The sequence below is a fragment of the Pleurodeles waltl genome, chromosome 4_2 (assembly GCF_031143425.1).
Source record: "Pleurodeles waltl isolate 20211129_DDA chromosome 4_2, aPleWal1.hap1.20221129, whole genome shotgun sequence".
In the NCBI taxonomy this organism is placed as follows: Eukaryota; Metazoa; Chordata; class Amphibia; order Caudata; family Salamandridae; genus Pleurodeles; species Pleurodeles waltl.
The window spans coordinates 941,073,372-941,096,088 of record NC_090443.1 but is presented as its reverse complement, the minus strand read 5'-3'; the positions used below and the strand labels follow the sequence as shown (position 1 = coordinate 941,096,088).

The following is a 22,717-nucleotide window of genomic DNA, read 5'->3' as shown; positions in this document are numbered from 1 at the left end:
GATTATTTTCCAATTAGATTTTTTGTGGCCCACCTCAAGCTCGTAGGTGCTGCTCATCACGCTTATCAATGAGCTTGGCTCAATACGACCTCCACATACTCTTTCAGCATGCCGATGGACGTCTATCCAATATTTATCTAAATTGGGGACAAGCCCATATCATATGTAATCAATCTCTGATATTATTATTTCTACACAGGGGTCACTGAGCACATAAAGAATCATTAATTTTATTTAACATAGATGGTGAATGGTACAGCTTCCAGGAAGAATAAAACTGCACCTTTTGCATGCTGGTTGGCGCCTCTTAAGCAACAAAATATTCTACTACAACCCTCGTCGTAAATAATTGAAGTAAGAGACATAATGGTATTGTCATGCCAATATTAGTAACAATTACAAGAAATGATTGTCCCTTAATAGAAAACAAATATTCTTGCAATTACCCAATACCCTAAATGAGGATCTAGCCGAAAACAAAAACAGCATGGAGATTAGCTCTAAAGAATCTGCCATATGTTTCACAGATATCTTTCATAGAGAGCGTCTTAAGAAGGCTCTTTATTTGGCCATAAAAAAAAACTCTTGAAATAGGTATATTCTCTTTCTAATATGGTCCATAGGATGAATATAATGAAGTCAACTCCACATGTTTTGGTGGATTCCATATTAAAAGGTTCCCTAACCACCATAGTTTTCCCATCAGATTTTAAGATGATCACATTTCAGTGCTTAATCCTTGCTTCAGGATCAAGTGAATCAATATTGTATGACCAATTTAAATGTTTCATTAGGTTTCACTAGGAGTGAACATTTGTATGTCTTATTTAGGTTACAGCATAATCACAGCAAAAATGCAAGTTTGATGTTTAGATTGTTAAACATCCTTATTAAGAGAGAGCTGTTGAAATAATATTCATAATTGAGAAGATGGCATCTGTATTAATAAAATGTAAATGATGCATCATGGTAGTGCTGAAGGTTTGGTAAAGCTAATACTCTCTCAGAAATTGGCATATACAGGTACAAATACTCTGGTGTGATAAATTATTTTCTAAAAAATGAGGTCTGTAATAGGAACGTGGTTTTAGAGAAAAGAAAAAGAGAATCAAGCAAATTCACATCTTTATCGGGGCTATCTGGCTTACGATGGTCATGTTCTTAAGGAATGGAACATGCATAAGGTTATGGAGCATGTTCACATTTTCAGATATAAAGACTTCCAAGAAGGGCATAAAATTAACTTGACGTATTTTGCCATCCCAGGATAGTTGAGTAATAGGATCTCCATCTTACAGGTGTTTATTTTGTATCCCTCTAGCTCAATAAAATCTTGAATTAAAGAAAACATGTTCTGATGTCTCCCACACTGGCACATAAAACAAAATCTAAATAAAATGTTATTTTATAAAGTATGGAGATAGGAAAAGGATATCTGATGGTGTTCATAGCACCATAGACAGGGGTTCTAAGAATATAGGAAAAAAGATATCTGATGCTGTTCGTAGCACAATGGTCTGTGGTTCTAAATAAAAGTCAAATAAGATAGAACAACACTAAAATCCGAATTTTGCTGCTTTTTTCCAGCACTTTAGTTTATTTGTTATTTATTATACTTTTAGCACTCAACACATGGAACATCTTTCTCTAACATATATCAAAATATCAAAGCCTAAGGCACAGTAATGAACATTAATGCTGTGAGATTTTAATCTTTTCCGGTTTGTTAAAATTCTGCAGCCCACTCCAGTCCAACATGCTGCTACTGATTGTAGTGTAAAAACACCTGCACAGGGATGGACAGCTCTGTGATGGAACAACGTCTGTATGTCAAAATAATTTTATAGATGCAGCTGCTTCTTTCAGCTTCTGCAGAGCTAATGATTGTCCTTGTACACAGCTGCCACTAGTAATATTAATGGTATATGTTCAGCATTTCACTCCAAAGTGGTTAGTGTGAATTACCAGAGAAATCGATACCTAAAATGGTTCTGGGCCTTCATCTCCAAGGTAGAGATGAAGCTACTGATAGAAGCCTCACTAAAACCAGGTGTTGCTGAATATGAAGTGTGGCCCTGGGATTGGATGCTGAATTGTACAGCTGATCATATACCTTCATTGACATTGGTTTATGATTCTCTAATAGATCCAAAAGACTTGTAAAGTTTTGACATTTATCTGCTACAATGTCCCATTGAACTTTATTGCAGTTCTTCGTCTTGCTGCTCAGGAATCCTCTGCAGATTTTCAATGGAATTGGAGAGATTTGCAGTGTTGCATTTCAAATTTAATAAACCAAGCATAGGTTTTGACGTGCTTGCAGTGGTTCTGGACAGGTGCAAACCTCAAATTCTGTTGGCTACTGCAATGGTCATTTGCCATTCATGGTTTCATTCAATCGGCTGCTGCTATGTATTGGAGGTTACTTCGCTTTCTAGATCTAGCCATGGTGAAGATTCACAAGAAGTACAGCAAGAAAACATTTAGCTTCCAAAAGATTTTTGGAATATCAAGATTTACGCTAAGCACATATGTGCATTGAGTAAATAGATTTTTCAGGCCAGTGTTATGTGCTTTGACCATATGTGTGGCATTGTCCACATGAAAGTAAATAATAATCTGAAACGCAATGTTGTAAATGGTGTGCCTGGATTCGAGGGCCACCATGTTATGAGATCACTGCCAAAAAAAACATTCAGCACACAGCTTGCCTCAACATCAGATGTCTCGTCAAACATCACACTGATCTTGCAGTTGCTTTCTGAGGTTATCCTTTGCTCCCAAATTTCTTTCTGTGAGATAAGGTTCTTGAAGCTGATGACTTCCTGGGATTGTTCTACTGTTTCATATTCACTCAAGATGGAACCTGCTCCATACATGATGCTCACTTTTGCTCAGTGTAATTTTCAATGCTGTTCACATATTGACCCACTCACTTTTGACTTCATATGTCGATGCTGTGACATTTGGAATCCTGGCTGTTTGATTGGCATATTTTGAGAAATTTTGGGGGTCTGCTGTGTCGATGCAAAGCTTCATGTGGCTCAGCGATCATACATGCATATCGCAAATGTAAATTCAAACATAGTCCACCTTGTGCTTTTAAGCATGGTTTACTGCAACAATGCATAAAGAGCAAACCATCACTCCAACATCAGCATGTATCACATTGCTGTACTCTCTGGTTTGGTCTGCTGCTTTTATTTGGATAACCAAATTTGATCAGTTTTTCACATCATTCATAGGTTTCATGAATTGTTCCATTGCGTATGTGGTATAGTGTCACCTTGCTCTCTAAGAATACTGAAGAGCTTCATAGACAGGTAGTGCACTTGTTGGATGATTCTAGCACAGCTTAAGTGCTCTGTGGGATGTGGTGCACTGTTGTTAGATTGGTCTACAAATGTATTAAGTGTTACTTGACACACTCCAAAGGAAAACAATAGGGAGAAACAAAATATATTAAAGGAAAGCATGATTTTGAAACCCATCAATGTCTGCTCTAAAGGACCTGTAAGGCCAAAAATGGGTACAAATCTTGGGAGCATCTGAAACTGCTCCCTTCTGCTGCTGATACATTGAACCAAGCCTGCCAGGAGACCTGCACAGCAGGTTTGAACTTGCTCTGTTGTGGTGCCCCACCCAGGGGTGGAACTTAACAGACTTCAGCATGCTCATATTCAGTGATATCTCCTCTTACCCCATGTCTGGCAAATAAGGGTGTGTGTGCTGTATGCAAGGACATTCAAAACAGTGATGGTGGCCACAAAGTGATGATGACATAAGGCTGTACTAGTAGTAAACTAGTGTGAGTGCTTTTCTGTGTGGAAGATTATGGGAGAGAGGAGAGTGGACTTGCAGCAGAGTTACCAATGCTGAACAAGGACCTCAGGGGATGTAAAATAGCACCCACAGACCCAACAAGTCTCTATGGGAAATTTCCATTTTAGCCCTAACAGGGGAACAAAGAGCACATAACTGAGAGATGCTACAGGGTGATTGACAGGCCAGTTTGGTCAACTTCCATGCCCAATTCAGAAGTGCTCTGAGTCACCTCTCAGCAATTGAAAGTGAATCAGAAAATTTGACTGAGTAACAGAGACCTCCAGACAGTCCTCTGAGCTTTGACCTCTGGTGCCGTATGTCAGGTTATAGGAAATTTAAAGAGGACTTTTTTTTTTAGCCCCATAGGAGTGCCTCAATAAAGTGTTGGGGTGATCAGCCAGAGGCACCAGCTGATGAAGTTGGCTTCAAGCCAGGAGGAATGGCATTCCTCCCCTACATTGATATCTGATGTTCCGACTTAGGGGAAAGAGCAGACTTTATTACCACTGTGGTGATGGAGTGTCTGTCAGAAAGAGTGAGGCAAGCGGAGAAGGAACAGGGTGAATTGGAGCAGAAAGTACAAGGACAAGAACAGCATTGCAACATAACTGTCTCCAGAATTAAATATCTTTTGTATCTTAAAGGCACAGCAATAAAGAGGATAATTAAAGTCGATGAAAAAATAAAGCAGATTGTTAACTTTTTAAAAACATTTTTATTTATCATTTCGCAATATATGCAGGGAACAAACAAACAGCAATGCAGTTCAAGCATGAAAGTGATATCACAGGGAGGGAAAAATAATCATCAGTACATGTCATACATATCAATGTCATTTACAAAATCGCAAACAAGCCGGTAATGCAAACATAAGTACATTAATCTTTGCACAAAGCGAATAGCATGAGCAGGGTGGGCTCAACCTTGACTTGCATCAGCAGATGCCTGGGACGTTGGAGGAGAAGTGATAAGCGTAAGCAAGTGGTTTCTCAGCAGTTGCCAGATATCCTTAGGTCTGGAACTCACAGGTTGCAAAGTAGCGTACAATTCACTGCTTGTATCACAAGAATGTGTATTGGATATATATTTGGAACCCCATCTGAGCGCTATCTCTTGTTTAGTCAACAGGAGTGAAAGTGCAGTGAAGCATCTAATGGTGTTGGGTAATTTGCCTGTGTATCCAAGAAGAGCCATGAACGGATCCGGTCGGGTAGGCCAATCGACAATGGCCGTCTATTTGTCATACACCTCGCACCATTTATCATACACCTCGCACCAGAAAGAACTGATCCCCGGACAGGTCCAGGCAATGTGAAGAAAATCAGCAGTCAGAGCGTTGCTTGTGGGGCAAACAGAGGAGCGGGTCGAGTCAATATGGGCAATATCTTTGGACGTGATGTATATTCTCCTAAGGAATTTAAAGTGGACTAATTTATGATGCTGATTGGATGTGACAAACCTGGTCAGCGTGCAGCATGCGTCCCACACCTTCTGCAATATTTGACGACCTAGAACCCTCTCCCAGGATTCCCTGAGTCGAGTGTCCAGATAGATAAAGTTTGGATACCAAGCGTGCTCCCGTGCTCCCGTGCCCGCAGTAGCCACCTACGTAAGAGGGACGAACTCTGCAGGAGCTATAGGATATGTGGTATAGCGTGCCCGCAGAGCATGCTGCAGCCCGCAGAGTACGAAATGTTGTAAGTGCGTGGCATCAGTGAAACGAATATCTGCGATGCGTGAGAATATGTGGTCATCCGGGAAAACATCCCCAAAGGTAACTAGGTGGAAAGTGCGTAGTGTGCGCTGGACAAGTGTCTCTTGAGTGTTAGATATGAATGGATGATTAAAGAGTGCCAAGGCAGGAGAATATAGCGTGTTGCAGTGAAGCACACGAGGGAGCTTGCACCATGCCCAGCTGGTGATAGAGAGAGTTTGAATATCGCTGCTATGTAATGGGACACCCCCAGGCAGGAGGGCATTCAGCGGTACAGGGGGCGAAAGGTATTTTTCTGGGATAGAGTATGGGAGACGAGCATCTGGATGATACCTATTATATGTGTAGTGGCACTGTGCCACAAGGTAGTAGAGCTGGTAGTGCGGAACACCAAATCCACCACACTCATACAGGAGGGTCAAGACCTTCCAACGAATGTGTGGATGGCGATCAGCCCACACCAGACAGGTAGTCAGGCTACAGAGCGTTGCAAATAAGGAATTGGTAAGCTGGATTAGAATGTTTAAAAACAAATATAAAAAAAATGTGGGAGAACCACCATTTTAAGGAGTGATATTCAGCCCGCCATGGATATTGGTAGTTGTACACTTCTGTCCACCTGGGCAGTAAGTCTCTCCACCGCAGGCCCGTAATTGAGCCGCAGTACCTGCTCCCTGTCTCTGTTTAAGTGAATACCGAGGAATTTCACTGAGTCAGGTCACCAGCGCAAGGGGAACCCAGTCTCAGGCTGTTGGGTAGCCTCAGTCAATGGGAAAAGCTCTGATTTTGCCCAATTGATATGGAGTCCTGAGAAGGCACCAAAACGAGTCACCTCTTCCAGTATTGGAGCAAGGTTGACCTCAAGATGACTGACGAACAGCAAGATATCGTCCGCGTATAGCCACACCATCAGTGGTCCTGTAGTCCATACCAGCCCACAATGCATATGACCTTTGCACAAGTGGCGCAATAATGGTTCCATAGCCAGAATGAAAAGCAACGGTGGTAAGGGGCAACCTTGCCATGTGCCTCGTGTTACAGGGAAAAATAGAGATAATTCGCTATTAAGCCATATTGCTGGCGTGGACCGTGAATAGAGCAGAGAGATCAATTTGGTATAGCCCCGGGGGAACCCAAGCTTTCAAAGGACTGCGTGCAGAAAGGGCCATTCAAGCAGGTTGAAAGCCTTTTCAGCGTCTAATAACGCAACCGCAGCCGGAGCCTCATGAGACACTCTATTTAGCACTGTGAATATAGTGCGTAGGTTAATGGAAGTGAAGCGGTGTGGGATAAAGCCGGACTGAGCGGAGCAGATGACCGTTTCCAACAAAAGGGATTGACGTGTGGCTATCATCTTGGCTAAAATCTTGTTGTCAAAATTAATTAGGGAGAGAGGGCGGTAGGACCCTCAATTTAGAGGATCTTTACCAGGTTTCGGCAACAGAGCTATGACCGCCTCTCTCATTGATTCCGGCAGGGCCCCAATCTCAATGGCCTCAGCATACACCAAGAGGAGGTGAGGGCTAAGAATATCCTTAAATTGCTTGTAAAATGCTCCATGAACCCATACAACCGCAGGGCGTGCATCCAGGCCAAAGAATCTATCGTTTGTGATATCTCTTCGACAGAGAAGGGCTCACTAAGGAATTGCTGTTAGGCAGATGACAACCAGACTATAGCGATAGCTTCAAGATAGTTCTGTAGTGTCGAACCCAAAGGTTCAGTTCTCGCAGTATAAAGACTGGAGTCATTTTATAAAACTCTACCAGAACCTCAGTGGTGCCAGCAGCAACACTGCCGTCAGTTCTTTGAATTTTTGAGCATATGGGATACGGGACAAGATGGTCAGATCAATCTGGCAAGTTGTCTTCCGGGTCTGTCTCCCTCCCCATATCTACAGGCCTTAGTATCCTTGCTCATATATTGCACCTCTTGCTCTGCCAGGTCATTAAACTCCTCAAAGCAAAAGCCTACGAGGACCCAAATGGGAGGCAGCATCAACATCAGTGAATTAACGGTTGAAGTCAGTGAGCTGCGTCTCGACCCGTGCAAGACTTTTACGTATGTCACGTAGAACACCAGCGTGAGTTGAAATGCAAATACCTCTGAGATATGCCTTAAAGAAACACCGCCCAAGTGTCCACTTATCCCTCATTCAATTTAAAAAGGTTGAGCACTGATTCGCGCAAAGATGAACCAAATGGCGCGTGCAACAATGCCATGTCTGGGAACCTCCCAAATTTCCTGCTTCTGCAGACCGCAGGTATAGAAAAAGTTAACAATACCGGGGAGTGGTCAGATAGGGTCCACGGGAGATGCTGATCCGCCGTGGCCCACTGTGCAGTAGCACCTGCGAGAAGCCAATAATCTATGTGGGATCAGATGCCGTGGGGAGCAGAGTGGAAAGTACATGCTAACACACCAGAGCCATGCGGTCGCCAAGGGCCCTGAAAAGCGAAAGCAGAACAGAGATACTTTAACACCCTAAGGGAGCAGGGCTTAGATGACAGGGCATGAGAAGTGGTATCCAACGCTGGATCTATTGCCAAATTAAGGTCACTGCCCATTAGGATATGATCTACATCAAAGCGATCAATATGGAAGTGAATGTCTTGAAAAAATTCAGGGGCCTCAGTATTGGGTGCATACACATTGACTAGCAGGATCCTGTGCTTTTCCAACAGTCCGCAACCATTACATATATGCCCGCTGAGTCCACCTGGGTCAACAGTGGTCGAAAAAGCACAGATTTGTGGATCAGAATACAGACCCCACAGTGTAGGTGCTATAACTCGTAAAGTACCAGTGGGGGCCCCAAGTGGTGGCAAATGGGGGCACCTCGCCAGCTGAAAGGTGCGTCTCTTGCTGGAGCACAGCCTGCATCGCATGGCTGCAAAGGTATTGCACCATCCTGCATTTACAGGGATTGTTTAAACCGTGTATGTTCCAGAACATGAAAGTAAGTCCCAAAGCATTTGTGTGCGAGGAGGCCGCCATTCCTCTGTGTGGACCATGTGATGTCATCTGCGTAAACTGCTGGAACGGACTGCATTGGAAAACAAAACAACATTACAGTGCATAAATTGAGAACAGAAAACACCCCTCCCACCACCCACAGACGGCCTACAATTACCAGGTGAAACCCACAGGACCCTAAACAAAGAACATTAAACTAAGAAAAGGGATTGTGGTATAAACCAATGGAGCATGGCAACGCAATCACAGGAATCTCCCACAACGCACGTAAAATTGACAGTGCAATATGGGTGAAAACGATCCAAACGGAACATGGTAATACACCAGTTAAAGGTCCTAAGCAGTGGTGGGGTATGACAATTAAAAAAATAGATAGCATGGTCTTGAAACTGGTGGCAGTGTGGGTTCAAATAGACTCATCTAGTCAGGCGGGAAGAGTTCCATGCTCGAGGCAGGTGCCACATCTGGATCATTATTGCCACCGTGAAGAGTCATGGGGCGAGCTGGTTGGCTGAGGATGTTGCTTACAAACATCATGGCCTCTTCGGGATTGTCGAAGTACCACGTTTTACCATTGAACTCAACCCTCAGCCGGGCTGGATAGATCATGCCATAACGTACACCAGTTTTAAAAAGCAAAGCTTTGACCTCAGTGAATTTTTGCCTGGCTTCTTGCACCGCAGGCATAAAATCGGGAAAAAGGGACACTGGTACCCTGATACTGTAAAGGAGCATTCTCTCTGGCAAGTCGGAGGGCAGTGACTCGGTCCCGGAAATTCAGCAGACAGGGGATTATCAAGCGGGCAGGAGCCCCGGGAGCCAGTCTAGGGCCCAAGGTACAGTGTGCTTTACAAAGGTTGAGGTGAAGCCTTGGTGCCCTAATAGATCCATCAGCAACTTCTCTATAAAGAGGTCAAACCAGCCTGTGTTAGTAGATTCAGCAATGCACAAGTTGTTGCAGCACCCCCTGGCCTCCAAATCTTCGTTCTGTATTGCCACAGTCTTCAGCCTCCATCTTCTCAAGATGCTTTCGCACTGATGGAGGAAATTCGACCCTCCGTACCCTTTAGGCGTGATTGTTGTTTGTTCAGGCGACTGCTCGTGCTATCGAGTCTGGTGGTCAGGGTTTCAAATCTATTGTCGATGGCACAAAACCCAGCCCTCAACTCCGTCAGTATAGCCTCCGCTCCCAATGATAGAACACAAACCTGATCACTCTGGGCCTACTCCGGGTCTCGCATCAGAGCTGTGGCCATGCCTGTTTGCTGTTTTTTCTCGAATTGGAGTCTCCTTTGTTTTGAGTCGCCTCGACCCATGGCCACTAGTGGCCACCCAACAGCGCACCACAGCTCCAGTGGTGCACCACGCAGTAGCCAGCGGTATCTCTAAAAGGCGGTTGATGCAATTATCACCACAGCAGCAGGACACCACCAGATCAATGGATAAATGACTCAGTTCTCTAAAAGGCATTCAGCTTCCACAGAACAAAAGGCTGCAGGGCCACCACGGCCATCTGGCCATGGTCGGCACTAAAAAACTGATTAGGATGCCCCACCTTCGGGCTCTGCACCAAAACTTCATCCAAAACCACCAAAGCAGACTTGTTTGGTGCTGACACCCCCTTTTGGGTTGATTCATCTAACCTCGGCACCAACCACTTGGGCACCGATAACTTCAGCTCTGAAACAGAAATCCACCTTGGCCTCGCAGATTTCCAAAGCAGCTCTGAGATCTGATCCTGGCACTCCATTGGAACCAATTTTACATCAATTATAAGAAAAACCTGATGCCAATCAGAGGCAAATTCACATCCAGCTTCTCACAGGGCACAACCTCACTAAACCTTTGATGCCCATAACAACATTATCAAAGTGTCAGTTTTCCCTTGCGGACGCTGTTGGCCTTCTAGTATCAACAAAGAAGAGGAAGTCAGATAAAGCCACCAGCCCTTTACCACTGTCTCCACCTTCCTCACCACCACCACTTTCATCCCTTCCTCCACCAATTTCACCACCTCATTCTTACAGTGACCCTTTAGACATTACACCTCCATCGACCCCACATTAATTTCTACGTGGACATAACGCAGGGGATGACACGTATGGTATCAGACCTCTGCCCCCTGATCCTTGGACAGCATATGATATTGACTTTCAAGGAGACACAGATCCTGATTTATAGCAGGGTAAACCTTCCTCTCTTGTTGACTCTACCACGTAGCAGGTGCTTGTTTGCAGGGCTGCCAATTATCATGATGTCCAGTTACGCAAAGAGCTTTGGAAGAAGATTTTCTCTTTTAAACTCTCTCCACTTGACATAGCGCAAACCAATATCTCTGCATGCCTAAGGAATACAGAAGATATTTTTAAAGACCCGAAAAATGCTAGAGTTATAACTCCCAGGGTCGATAGAAAATACAGGGCCTCCCCTTCTGACCTCCTTTACATCAGAGGACAAATTCCACTGACTCACTAGTTGTAACCAACGCATGTAAGAGGGCTAATTCTCAAACTACCAATGATGCTCCACCTCCTCATAAGGAGAGCAAATTTATTGATGCCTCTGGCAAAAGAGTATCAGCACAGTCCACCAATCAGTGGTGTATTGGTAATTCCATGGGGTTACTAGCATGTTATGACAGGGGCCACTGGGACAAAATGGAGGAACCTCTCCAATACCTCCCAGAGGAGCATTAGAAAAAGAGGTCAACAGCTTGTCATGGGAGGAAAGCTAATTTCCAATACTTCCATCTAATGTGCTTTGGATGCAGCAGATACAGATGCTAGGGGAATTATCACTAGCGTCTTGCTACGCCGACATGCTTGGCTACACATATCCTCTTTTACACTGGAAGTCCAGCAAACACTATTCAACCTTCTCCTTGATAAAGAACACCTTTTCGGTCCACAGGTAGCCTCAGCCGTAGAAAAGATTAAAAAAAGGTACAGAGACTGCCAAATCTAGGGTTATTCTGCAAATGCCTAGTCCCCGTCACTGCTCCACTTTTGGGCGGGCTCTAAAACCACATCCTTAGAAGCCACTATGTCAGATTATTATAGAGGGTCTTATAGCAATAATATCAAAGGAAGAGGCATATAAGCTTTCCCCCTTGGTGCTCCAGTCACCACAAAACAGTGACTTTCTTCGCCTTCCCCTCAATCATTTAACCAGTCAGAGGCCAATTGCAAGATGTTCTGCCCACATGGCTATCAATAGCATTCAAACAGTGGGTGTTTGATAATATCCAATATGGTTTTTAGCTGGAGCTCATCACCACACCTCCAAGAATTCCGCCTCACACTCACAGACTCTCTCTGGAACATCAAACACTGCTCAAACATGATGTTCAAGGTCTTCTGTTTAAAGGAGAGGTAGAACCCATTCCTCCTTAATATCAATGGTCTGGATTATACTCTTTATACTTACTAATTCCCAAAAAGGATGGTTCCCTAGGACCAATCTTAGATCTATGGCCTTTGTACCACTATATCTTGTCAGAGCATTTTTATACGGTCACTCTTCAGGATGTGATCCCATTTCTCCAACAAGGCAACTTCCCCTCAGCCCTAGACTTAAAGGATGCCTATGTTCATGTTCCTGTACACCTAGCACATCACACATACCTCAGATTTGTAATAGTAGGCAGACTTTACCAATTCAAAGTCCTTCCATTTGGAGTGATAACAGCACCTCGAGTATTTACAAAGTAAATAGAAAATGTCTAGCAGTAGTGGCAGCACACTTACACAGACAACACAGCCATGGGTGTCATGCACAAACACAGACCCCAAACACCTTTTCACCCACTGGGAACTCCTCACCACTCAAGACACTCTCTTTATCATGAACTCTGTACAGTCTGAAGCATCCATGAGCCTTTGCCCCCTCCACGTCTTCAACCTCAGAAGCAAGACAATCGGTGACAAGCTCAGTAAGGTCCTGAATACCTCCATCACAGTGACCTCCTATTCAGAGGTCTGGAAACACACTCCTGTAAAAAAGATCTGCCAACCCAGCCGAATTGAAGAACTACGGGCCCATCTGTCTGCTCCCCGATCCAGAAAAAGTCCTTGAGAAAGCGATCAACCAGCAACACCTAGAAGACCACAACCTCTTGGACCCCTCCCATTCTGGATTTCAAGCTAACCACAGCACAGAGACAGCCTTGATTGCGACAATAGATGACATCAGAACCCTTCTGGCCTGTGGGGAAACAGCAGCCCTCATCTTCCTGGACCTGACCGCCGGTTTTACACCGTCTCTTACCACATCGTGATCAACAGACTCCACCACATGGGGATTCAAGGAAACACCCTCAAATGAATCACCTCGTACCTTACCGGCAAAACCCAAAGGATCATTCTCCGACTGTTCAATTCAGAGCACAAGAAGATCATCTGTGGATCCCCCACAAAATCAAGACCTACATGACCCCCCGGCCGTCAAAGTAAGATCACATGGACTCAACATCATCTCCCTGTAACCGGGTCGCTAGTGCCACTATTACCTACGTCGACCCTGGGCCAACTAACCAATGCCCCGGGGCCAGCCTCGTCGAAACAAAGAGACGGAGTACTGTGGAAACCCGGATATCCAATGAAATAAAGAAAGGACTTCGGGCGCGAGCGGCAGAAGAGACGGGAGGCGAAACTAAAGAGAGACCTAACCCAGAAGACCGAGACAAGAAGAGAATCCACAGGGGGACCAGACCCGACGTCGCGGGCACCAGAAGCCCATAAAGGACCCCTCTCCCGCCACGTCCCTGGAGGAACGTGGCTAGCGCAGGTACGTTCCTGCTTCAGCAAACGTTATAATACTCTCCTCGGGAGGGAGGAGGGAGCGGGCGGTGGGAAAAGAGAGAAGGGAACAGGCACAATTGACCAAGCCGACATTAGCAGACAAAGAGAGAGGCTCTTGACCTAAGTTTTGTTTTTTCCTTCCCTTTTTTTTAAAACTAACACACAGCAGGGGGACTGTGAAGTCAACAGTCCTCCTGAATCAGCCTATTTACTTTATTTTGGTGACCCAAAGGGAGCACCCCATGATTTGGTGATAGTCTGGGACATACAGTAGAAAATACCCCAGCACCCCTCCCACCATACCGCACCCTTCCCTTCTAACTCTAACCCAGAAGCCCTCGAATACCCAACTTACCTTTCCTTTCTTTATCTGTTCTTCCCGCTCCCAATTCCAACACAGGTCAGCTTTCCGCTTCCCTTGGAGAACTGAGATTGTGCCATTGGAGAGAACTACCTGAAAGGAGAACAGAAGAACACATTAGAAGCTAAAGAAAGGGAACCTTGGGAACCATATAATAGAAGCCTCCTTACCAAGCACAGATTGTTTTTTTCCTCAAAACCCGGGAGAACCACTTTAGCACAGCATCACATTAAGACTCAACCTGGGAAGGTTGTTCGCCTTCGGCCATATCGAATCCCAGAAGCCAGAAAAGAAATAGTAGAACAAGAGGTACAGAAAATGCTACAAATGGGGATAATAGAACCCTCCGTGAGTCCATGGTGCTCCCCAGTCGTCCTTGCACCAAAACCGGATGGTTCCATCCGCTTTTGCATTGACTTTAGACAGTTAAACATCATATCACAATTCAACACCTACCCGATTCCCCGCGTTGACAAGTTCCTGGAAAGGCTGGGAAAAGCCCATTATATGTCAACCCTGGACCTGACAAAAAGGTATTGGCAGATCCCTTTATCACCCGGGGATAGGGAAAAAACAGCTTTCGCCACCCCATCAGGTCTTTACCATTTTACTGTACTCCCATTTGGGTTACACGGGGCCCCAGCAACCTTTTAGAGGCTCATGGATAACTTGTTGCGGCACCATAGCGATTATGCTGGCTCCTATTTAGATGACATAGTGATCTATAGCGAATCCTGGAAGGAACACCTAATTCATCTAGACAAAATATTCCACCTCCTACAAACGGCAGGACTCACTGCCAACCCCTTAAAATGTCGCCTAGCATGCAACAAGATTGCATATCTGGGCTATTACATAGGAAAAGGACAGAGCAAACCTCAAAGGACTAAAATAGAAGCCATCCTACAAGTACTTACCCCGTTCACGAAAAAAGAGTTGCGTTCCTTTCTTGGACTAGTGGGCTATTATAGAAGGTTTACACCCCACTATTACACCTTAGCTGCCTCTTTTACCAATCTTTTAAGGAAGAGACAGCCAGTAAGGATAACAAACCTGATGCCGGCCCAACAACATAGTTATTCTACTCTACAGAAAAGTCTTACCACGGAGCCCGTGTTATGTTGTCCCGACTTCCATAAACCTTTCTCTCTGCAGACTGATGCCTCTGATGAGGGTATAGGAGCTGTGTTGTTTCAAAAGGATGAGGCTGATAACAACCACCCTATTGTGTTCAGTAGTCGCAAACTCCTACCCCGGGAACAACGCTACCCTATAATAGAGAGAGAATATCTAGCAATCAAATGGGCCATCGAAAATCTTCAATATTATCTCGTAGGACACCCATTTATACTGTATACCGATCATGCTCCTCTTACTTGGTTGTCCCAACACAAAAATACCAACTCGTGCATACTACGTTGGTTTATGGAACTGCAACCCTTTTCCTTTCAGGTGCAACACCTCCCCGGAGCTCAACTATGTACTGCGGATTATTTATCACGATACCCCATGAGCCAGGAACTTCAACAGTCCCTCTCTAGGGGAGGGATGTGTAACCGGGTCGCTAGCGCCCCGGTTACCTACGTCGATCCTGGGCCGACTAACCGATGCCCCAGGGGCACGACTCGTCGAAACAAAGCGACAGAGTACTGTGGAAACCCGGTTTCCGGGTATCCAACGAAATAAAGGAAGGACTTCGGGCGCAAGCGCAAGCAGCAGAAGAGACGGGAGGAAAAACCAAAGAGAGACTGAACCCAGAAGACCGAGACAAGAAGAGAGAAGAAGAATCCACAGGGGAACCGGACCCGACGTCGCGGGCACCGGAAGCCCATAAAGGACCAGAAGCCCTTGAATACCTGACTTAGCTTTCCTTTCTTTTTCTGTTCTTCCCACTCCCAACTCCAACACCGGTGAGCTTTCCGCTTCCCTTGGAGAACTGAGATCGTGCCTTTGGAGAGAACTACCTGAAAGGAGAACAGAAGAACACTAAAGGAAGGGAACCTTTGGAACCATATAATAGGAGCCCAGAAAGAGACTGAAAGTCATCAAGAAAGAGACTGAACAAGGCAATTATAAATAAGAGAAATAAAGGCCTCACAATAGAAAATCGAGATCTCGTCTCTTATAGTTTCTGTGCTATTATTCTGTCCAAAACACTATACCCACACCTTCTACACTCCCATGCTGAAGACACACAGCTCATCCTCTCACTGTCTGAAAATCCCTCCACCACAAAAGCTAACTTCCACAGCTCCATGATGAACGTAGCGGACTGGATGAAGGACAACTGTCTCAAACTCAACACTGAAAAAACAGAAGTCCTCAACTTTGGGAACAACACCTTGCAATGCACTGACACATGGTGGCCTGCAGAGCTCAGCTCACCCACCCGTCCCAACAGACCACGCCCACAGCTTCGGCATCATCCTGGGTAGGAAACGATCCATAAGGAAACAAGTCAGTGCAGTCTCATCCGCCTGCTTCCACACTCTTTGCATGCTCCGCAAGATCTTCAGGTGGCTCCCAGCACACACCAGGAGGACCATCACACAGACCCTCATCACCAGCAGACTGGACTACAGAAACACGTTCTACATAGGAATCACAGCATGCCTCTTGAAGAGACTCCAGACAATAGAGAGCACAAGGACAAAACTCGTACTCGACCTCCCCAGAAGGATCCACATTACACCCCATCTTAAAAAATGACACTGGCTCCCAATTCAGAAGAGATGCCAGTTCAAGATGCTGACCCACATCTACAAGGTCCTGCACAACGAAGGACCAGCATACATCAACAAACGCCTGACCTTCCACCAACCAACCAGCCACTTCCAATCATATTCCTTTTCTCTTGCACACATCCCACAGATGTGTAGAGCCACTAGCAGAGGACGCTCCTTCTTGCTCCTGGTAGCCACGGCTTGGAACAACCACCCCCTAAACCTCAGGACTGCACTGTCACTCCAGAAATTCAAAAGAGAACTAAAGACCTGGATGTTCGAATATTCCTCCACGCAGCTGCATACAGCTCCAGTGCATTGAGACCTTCACAAATGATTTGCCGTGCTCTATAAATGTTTGATTGATTGATTGATTGATTGGTTGATTGGTTGATGTGTTTCCGTATCTTGACGACTGGCTTATCAAAGCCACCACTCTCCCACTATGTCCACAACACAATCAAACTACCATTGTCTTACCTCGTCAACTAGGCTTCATCATCAATTTCCAAAAATCTCAATCTCAGCCTTATCACAAACAGGTTGGAGTGTGCACTTATAGAACAGTTTAAGTTCTCTGGGATACCCAACACCAGGGTCTCTACATCAGTTACCTAGAGCTTCAAGCTGTTCACCTAGTGTTGAAAGCATTCACTTCTCACCTGATCAGCAAGGTTGTCCTGGTCTGGAGGGACAACATGACAACCATGTACTATTTACAAGAACTGGGGGGGACGAATTCTCTTCGGTTATCACGCCTATATCAGACAATTTGGTGTTAGGCTCTCCATCACAGCATTCATCTGTTAGCAGAACATCTTCAGGGAACATGCAACAATTTTGCCAGCCTTCTCAGCAGCATCAATTCCACGAGTGGGAACTACATCTATGAGTCCTACTCCCCTACTTTCAGAAGTGGGGGTTTCCAGAAATAAATATGTTTGCAACTCTGGACAAGGCAAAATGCCCAAACTTTGCCTCCAGGTTCCCACACCCCTAATCCAAGGGCAATGCTCCATGCATGAACTGGTCAGGGATATTTTCCACCTCTCCCTCTTTTTCTATTTCTGGTTTTGGGAGTTCAGGCAAAAATCCCTCACACTAATGCTAGTGGCTTCCACATGGGCCTGACAGCCCTGGTTCATAACACTCCTAGAGTTATCAGTAGTTCTTCACGAGAAGCTTCCCCTCAACCCGGACCTTCTCACTCAGAACCAGGGCGAAATCAGGCACACAAATCTCAAGAAACTCACCTAGCAGTTTGGCTCCTGAGGTCATAGTAATCTCAATATCCCACCTGAATGTATGATCATTCTTAAAGAAGCACGCAAACTTACTACTAGAGCATGCTATGCAGCTAAATGGATGGAATTTGTCTGTTATTGTCATAATAACATTATAAATCCATTTAACGCAACAACACTAAACATTGTTTGATATCTCTTACATCTACAGCTCTCAGGCCTTGCATTCACATCCATACACTTTCATTTAGCCTCAGTGTCTGCCTACTTTCAAAAAGATACCAGTCATTAAAGCCTTCATGGAAGGCCTTAAAAGAGTAATTGCACTGCGGGTGCCACCAGCACCTGCATGGAATCTTAACATTGTTCTAACAAGACTTATGGGTACACCGTTTGAACCACTACACAATTGCTCCCTCCAATTTCTATCTTGGAAGGTTGCTTTTCTCATTGGCATCACTTCACTCAGATGTGTCAGTGAGTTCCAGGCACTAACCTTAGAACAACCTTTCTTCCAGCTACATCAAGATAGGGTAGTACTTCACACAAACTCAAAATTCTTTCCAAAGGTGGTCCCCCATTTTCACCTTCATCGGTCAGAGGAATTACCTGTGTTCTTTCCTCACCCAGAATCAGTTGTGGAAAGGGCTCTTCAAACATTATGGCCCTCATTACGACTTTAGCGGTCTTTCAAAAAGACCGCCGAAGCCGCGGGCGCCACTATATCGCCAATCTGCCTCTCAGTTTCCGTGCTCCTATGGTCAAATTCATTGAAGATATTTACACACCACAGCTTTCAAAATCATCAGTCATTCCTGGCAAACAGTGAGAAGAATGAATGAGTGAGAATCAGTATGTGATATGGGGATAAACATCAAATGGTGGAGAAGCCCAGTGCTGTGTGTAGGAGAGATGCAGAAGAACAGTCACCCAAGCCCTCGTAAGCAGCAAACTGGACTACGGCAATGCCCTCTATGCAGGAAACACGGCCAAGCTCCAGAAGAGGCTGCAACGCATCCAGAATGCCTCCGCAAGCCTCACCTTGCCGCCAAAATGTGGAACACTCTTCCCACCCATCTGCGCCAGACCAAAGACCTCCTTACCTTCAGGAAACTTCTCAAGACCTGGCTGTTTCAGCAGTAGCAACAACTCCCTCCCCTCTTTCTCCCCCCAGTGCCTTGAGACCCTCACAGGTAGTACACTTTACAAATTCCTGATTGATTGATTAAGTAAATCAGTGAATATGAAGCTCTTTGTAGACTAAGTAGTAGTGACCATACTTTAAAGCATTGGGTAGATAGAGGAGCCAAGTACACTAGCCCAAGGTACCAGTTTTGAAACAATAGGGGATAGACTGCTACCCTGTTGGGAAATCTGCTATTTAAATCAGCCACTAATCTTCTTAACAGTCACCCCTCCTGCTGCTGCCCTTAAATTAATGAGTAGTCAAAAGTATTTATGCAATTGCTGCAGGCGGCATGGCAATGCCAGACACCTGTAAGGTGAGCAGAAGACTTGGACCTTAGGAGATAGCTAGCAATCTTTAATCCTGAGAATACATGTCTTGTTTGTTCAAGAAATAGTTACAGTTTTTGACTGCTACAAAGAAACAACATAGAAGTAAGGCCCTGTGTGGCATTATACTGCCTGGTGTGTACACTCAGGGGGTGATTCCAAGCTTGGCGGGCGGCAGGAGCCGCCCGCCAAGCGGGAACCGCCAGAAGACCGTACCGCGGTCAAAAGACCGCGGCGGTCATTCTGGGTTTCCCACTGGGCTGGCGGGCGACCGCCAAAAGGCCGCCCGCCAGCCCAGTGGGAAACACCCTTCCACGAGGAAGCCGGCTCCGAATGGAGCCGGCGGAGTGGAAGGGGTGCGAAGGGTGCAGTAGCACCCGTCGCGAATTTCAGTGTCTGCTAAGCAGACACTGAAATTCTAAGTGAGGCCCTCTTACGGGGGCCCCTGCAGTGCCCATGCCATTGGCATGGGCACTGCAGGGGCCCCCAGGGGCCCCACGACACCCCATACCGCCATCCTGTTCCTGGCGGCCGAAACCGCCAGGAACAGGATGGCGGTATGGGGGTCGGAATCCCCATGGCGGCGCAGCAAGCTGCGCCGCCATGGAGGATTCCCCTGGGCAGCGGAAAGCCGGCGGTACACCGCCGACTTTCCGTTTCTGGCCGCGGCTGTACCGCCGCGGTCAGAATGCCCAAAGGAGCACCGCCAGCCTGTTGGCGGTGCTCCCGCGGACCACTGCCCTGGCGGTTTTTACCGCCAGGGTCGTAATCAGGCCCTCAGTGTGGAATGCCCAAGCAGCGTTGCATTTGATACATGGGTTCCACATAAGAAGGTATACGTTTGAGAAGGGAATATTCTGTCTGTTTGGTGCTGTTGGTTTGTGGATGTAGTGGTTTGACTAAGCCTGTCCTGAACTTACCTGACTTCATTATTCTTATAAGTAATTGACTCTGAATTCTTAGTCTGTCAACCCTGCAGAATCTCTGTAGTTGTTTATGCTGGACTATGGTATATTTTCCACCTTCTGCCCTGGACAGGCTTTTTTGACTTCACTTCTTCATGCAGTTCGTTTCCATTACATAAGTTTTCCTGTCTTTTCCTTCTCTTTCAGGCTGTAGAGAGCGGTGGGGGTTTGCCCCTGTCTGTGCAGTGTGTGGCTCTGCCTTGGCAGGAGGAGCTTTGTCTGCGATTCATGAAGGAGGTGGAGACTCTCGCTGCGGCAAAGAAGAGGCGCTAAGGGCCCAGTGGCATCTGTCAGTGTGGGGATAATGTGGGTGGAGGGAAAGGGGTGCTCAGAGAAAGCTTTTCCAGTAATTAACAGTGCAAGGCTGATAAAATTCTCCAGTGCATATAAGTGAAGTTATTTTCTATTTGTTTGAAATAATATTGATATTTGCAGTTCAAATGATAAACAAAGGTGTCACACACAACAATACGCATCTTCCAGAATAAAAGTAGTAAGCATTGTTTAATACATTGCTCCAACTCACATGTTGTCATGTTTGTTCCCAAGATTACTGCATGGAAGCCATGATGCCAAATGGCCTCAATGCTTACTGCTCTAAAACCTTCAAATGCTTTAAATGCTTTAATTAGGATCACTGTATTAAAAAGATGTCACATTTGGATTTAATGATTCTTTACCTGTCAAATCCTTAGCCTGCCTCAAACCTATGCTTCATGTTGTTCTATAGATTGATCATACAACCTTACGTGTCAAAGAGCCAATGGCCACTTCACTGTGTGCATCTTGATTCACAATGGAATGCCATATTGAGCCCCCAGTGTTGCGCTTTATGCCAAGTACCTTTAAATCTGGTCAAAACTATCCTTCCTTTTACCTGGAGCAAGTCTATATCCACCCACCATCTTGAGAGCTTAGGGACTTCTTTAGTACAAGACAGAATCTCAAATGACGATGCGTGCTGTTGTGACTTACTAACCATTTCATCAGTACATAAAATACCCCACCTCAGCATAACCTGATGATGAACAAAGTCGCAATAGATGCAGTAAATCTTTTCACACTCACTATATCGCCCTGAGACATCAGGAATAAAACCTGAAGACTCATACACCTGACATAAGGCAAGATGCGTTTGACTTGCTGATTTTTCCCTAATTTTCCTCATTTGTAAGGTGGTTAATGTAATAGGAGCTGCATATACTACTGACACTAATCTACTGGAATCCACCGCATGTTAACACAATCAGTTTATGTTTTTTTTAGTATCTGTAAATGTATATATATGCTGTTGTATAGCCACTCAAAGCCGGTGTAGAATTATAACTAATGAAAAACGTCCTTTTGCTTTAAACTCCTCAAATGAATGGAGCACATCGGGAATTAAATCTTCAAAGGTATACCGAACCATACTTACCTCTTCTCAAATACTACAGGGATAGCAAGGACCTTTCAAAGCGAAAGAAGCAGGAGTGAGGCAAACAAAGTCAGACCTTCTGATTATTCTTTTCCAGCTTGATGCAGTGCGACCTATTGTTTTGATTTCACGGGTCTCCACTGATATCATTCCAAACACCAATGACTTAGGACACACTGGTGCTGAATGTGTCAAATTAATACCAGAGGGAGCAGTAATATACAAACAATTTTGTGGGAAGAATCCAGCCTAGTAAAATAGATACAAGATGACCAGTCAACTTCTGTGTAAGGGCATTCCACTGCATTGCAACACGGGTTGCCATGATTTTAGAACTTTGGATTTGTTTGAGCTAGAAACATTGTTTTTGTTCAAATCTGCACATTGTGCTGCAGACAATGGATTATGTGGCAAAAGTGGCAAATCCATAATTTTGAGAAAAAATCCAGGGCCACAGAATAACATATTCCCAGTGGCTCTGGATGTACGATGGACATTGAACCCTTGGAGGCATATTTACCAAAGCTTTGTGTCGCTCTTTCGCCACACTAGGTAACGCAAGGGCAGTGTGAATCCTAGATGAGATGTACCAAGCCACATAAGGCCACCTTGTATGTCTCTGCTGTGCTTGGTAAATTTGGAGTAACACAAGGCAGCCCAAGCCTCTGCCTTGCATTACCCTGCCCCATTGAGGCATTCCATGGGTGGACGTGGGTGTTCCCATGCATCCATCCATGGATTTTGGTGTATTCCCAGATTTACCATGAGTGGTAAACCTGGGAATGTGTCAAAATTCTACGCCTTCCTAGGGGAGGCGTAACAAGGACAACAATAACAATAACAAACAATGGGGGTTATTCTAACTTTGGAGGAGGTGTTAATCCGTCCCAAAAGTGACGGAAAAGTGACGGATTTACCACCAGCCGTATTACGAGTCCATTATATCCTATGGAGCTCGTAATACGGCTGGTGGTATATCCGTCACTTTACCGTCACTTTTGGGACAGATTAACACTCCTCCAAAGTTAGAATAACCCCCCATATGTTTATTTCTCCTCATTTTGCCCTCTATGTGTGCTGCAGAATTCAGCCCACATAGAAAGCGGAAAATGCCTCAAAGGATTTGTTTTTGTGCAGGAAGGTATTCCTTTCCTGCACACAAATGTTCCTGCCTGCAA

The 22,717-nt window shown here is 45.2% G+C and overlaps 1 protein-coding gene across 1 annotated transcript in view; it reads left to right on the top strand.

Moving 5' to 3' along the window:
• LOC138293501 (vitamin D3 hydroxylase-associated protein-like) overlaps positions 1 to 22,420 on the top strand; it is an 806,941-nt gene extending 784,521 nt beyond the window's left edge. Inside the window, exon 15 of the mRNA XM_069232739.1 lies at positions 20,270 to 22,420. Coding sequence (XP_069088840.1) covers positions 20,270 to 20,395 — 126 coding nt within the window. The 3' untranslated portion in view covers positions 20,396 to 22,420. The remainder of the gene's footprint in view (positions 1 to 20,269) is intronic.
• The last annotated feature ends 297 nt before the right edge of the window (positions 22,421 to 22,717 follow it).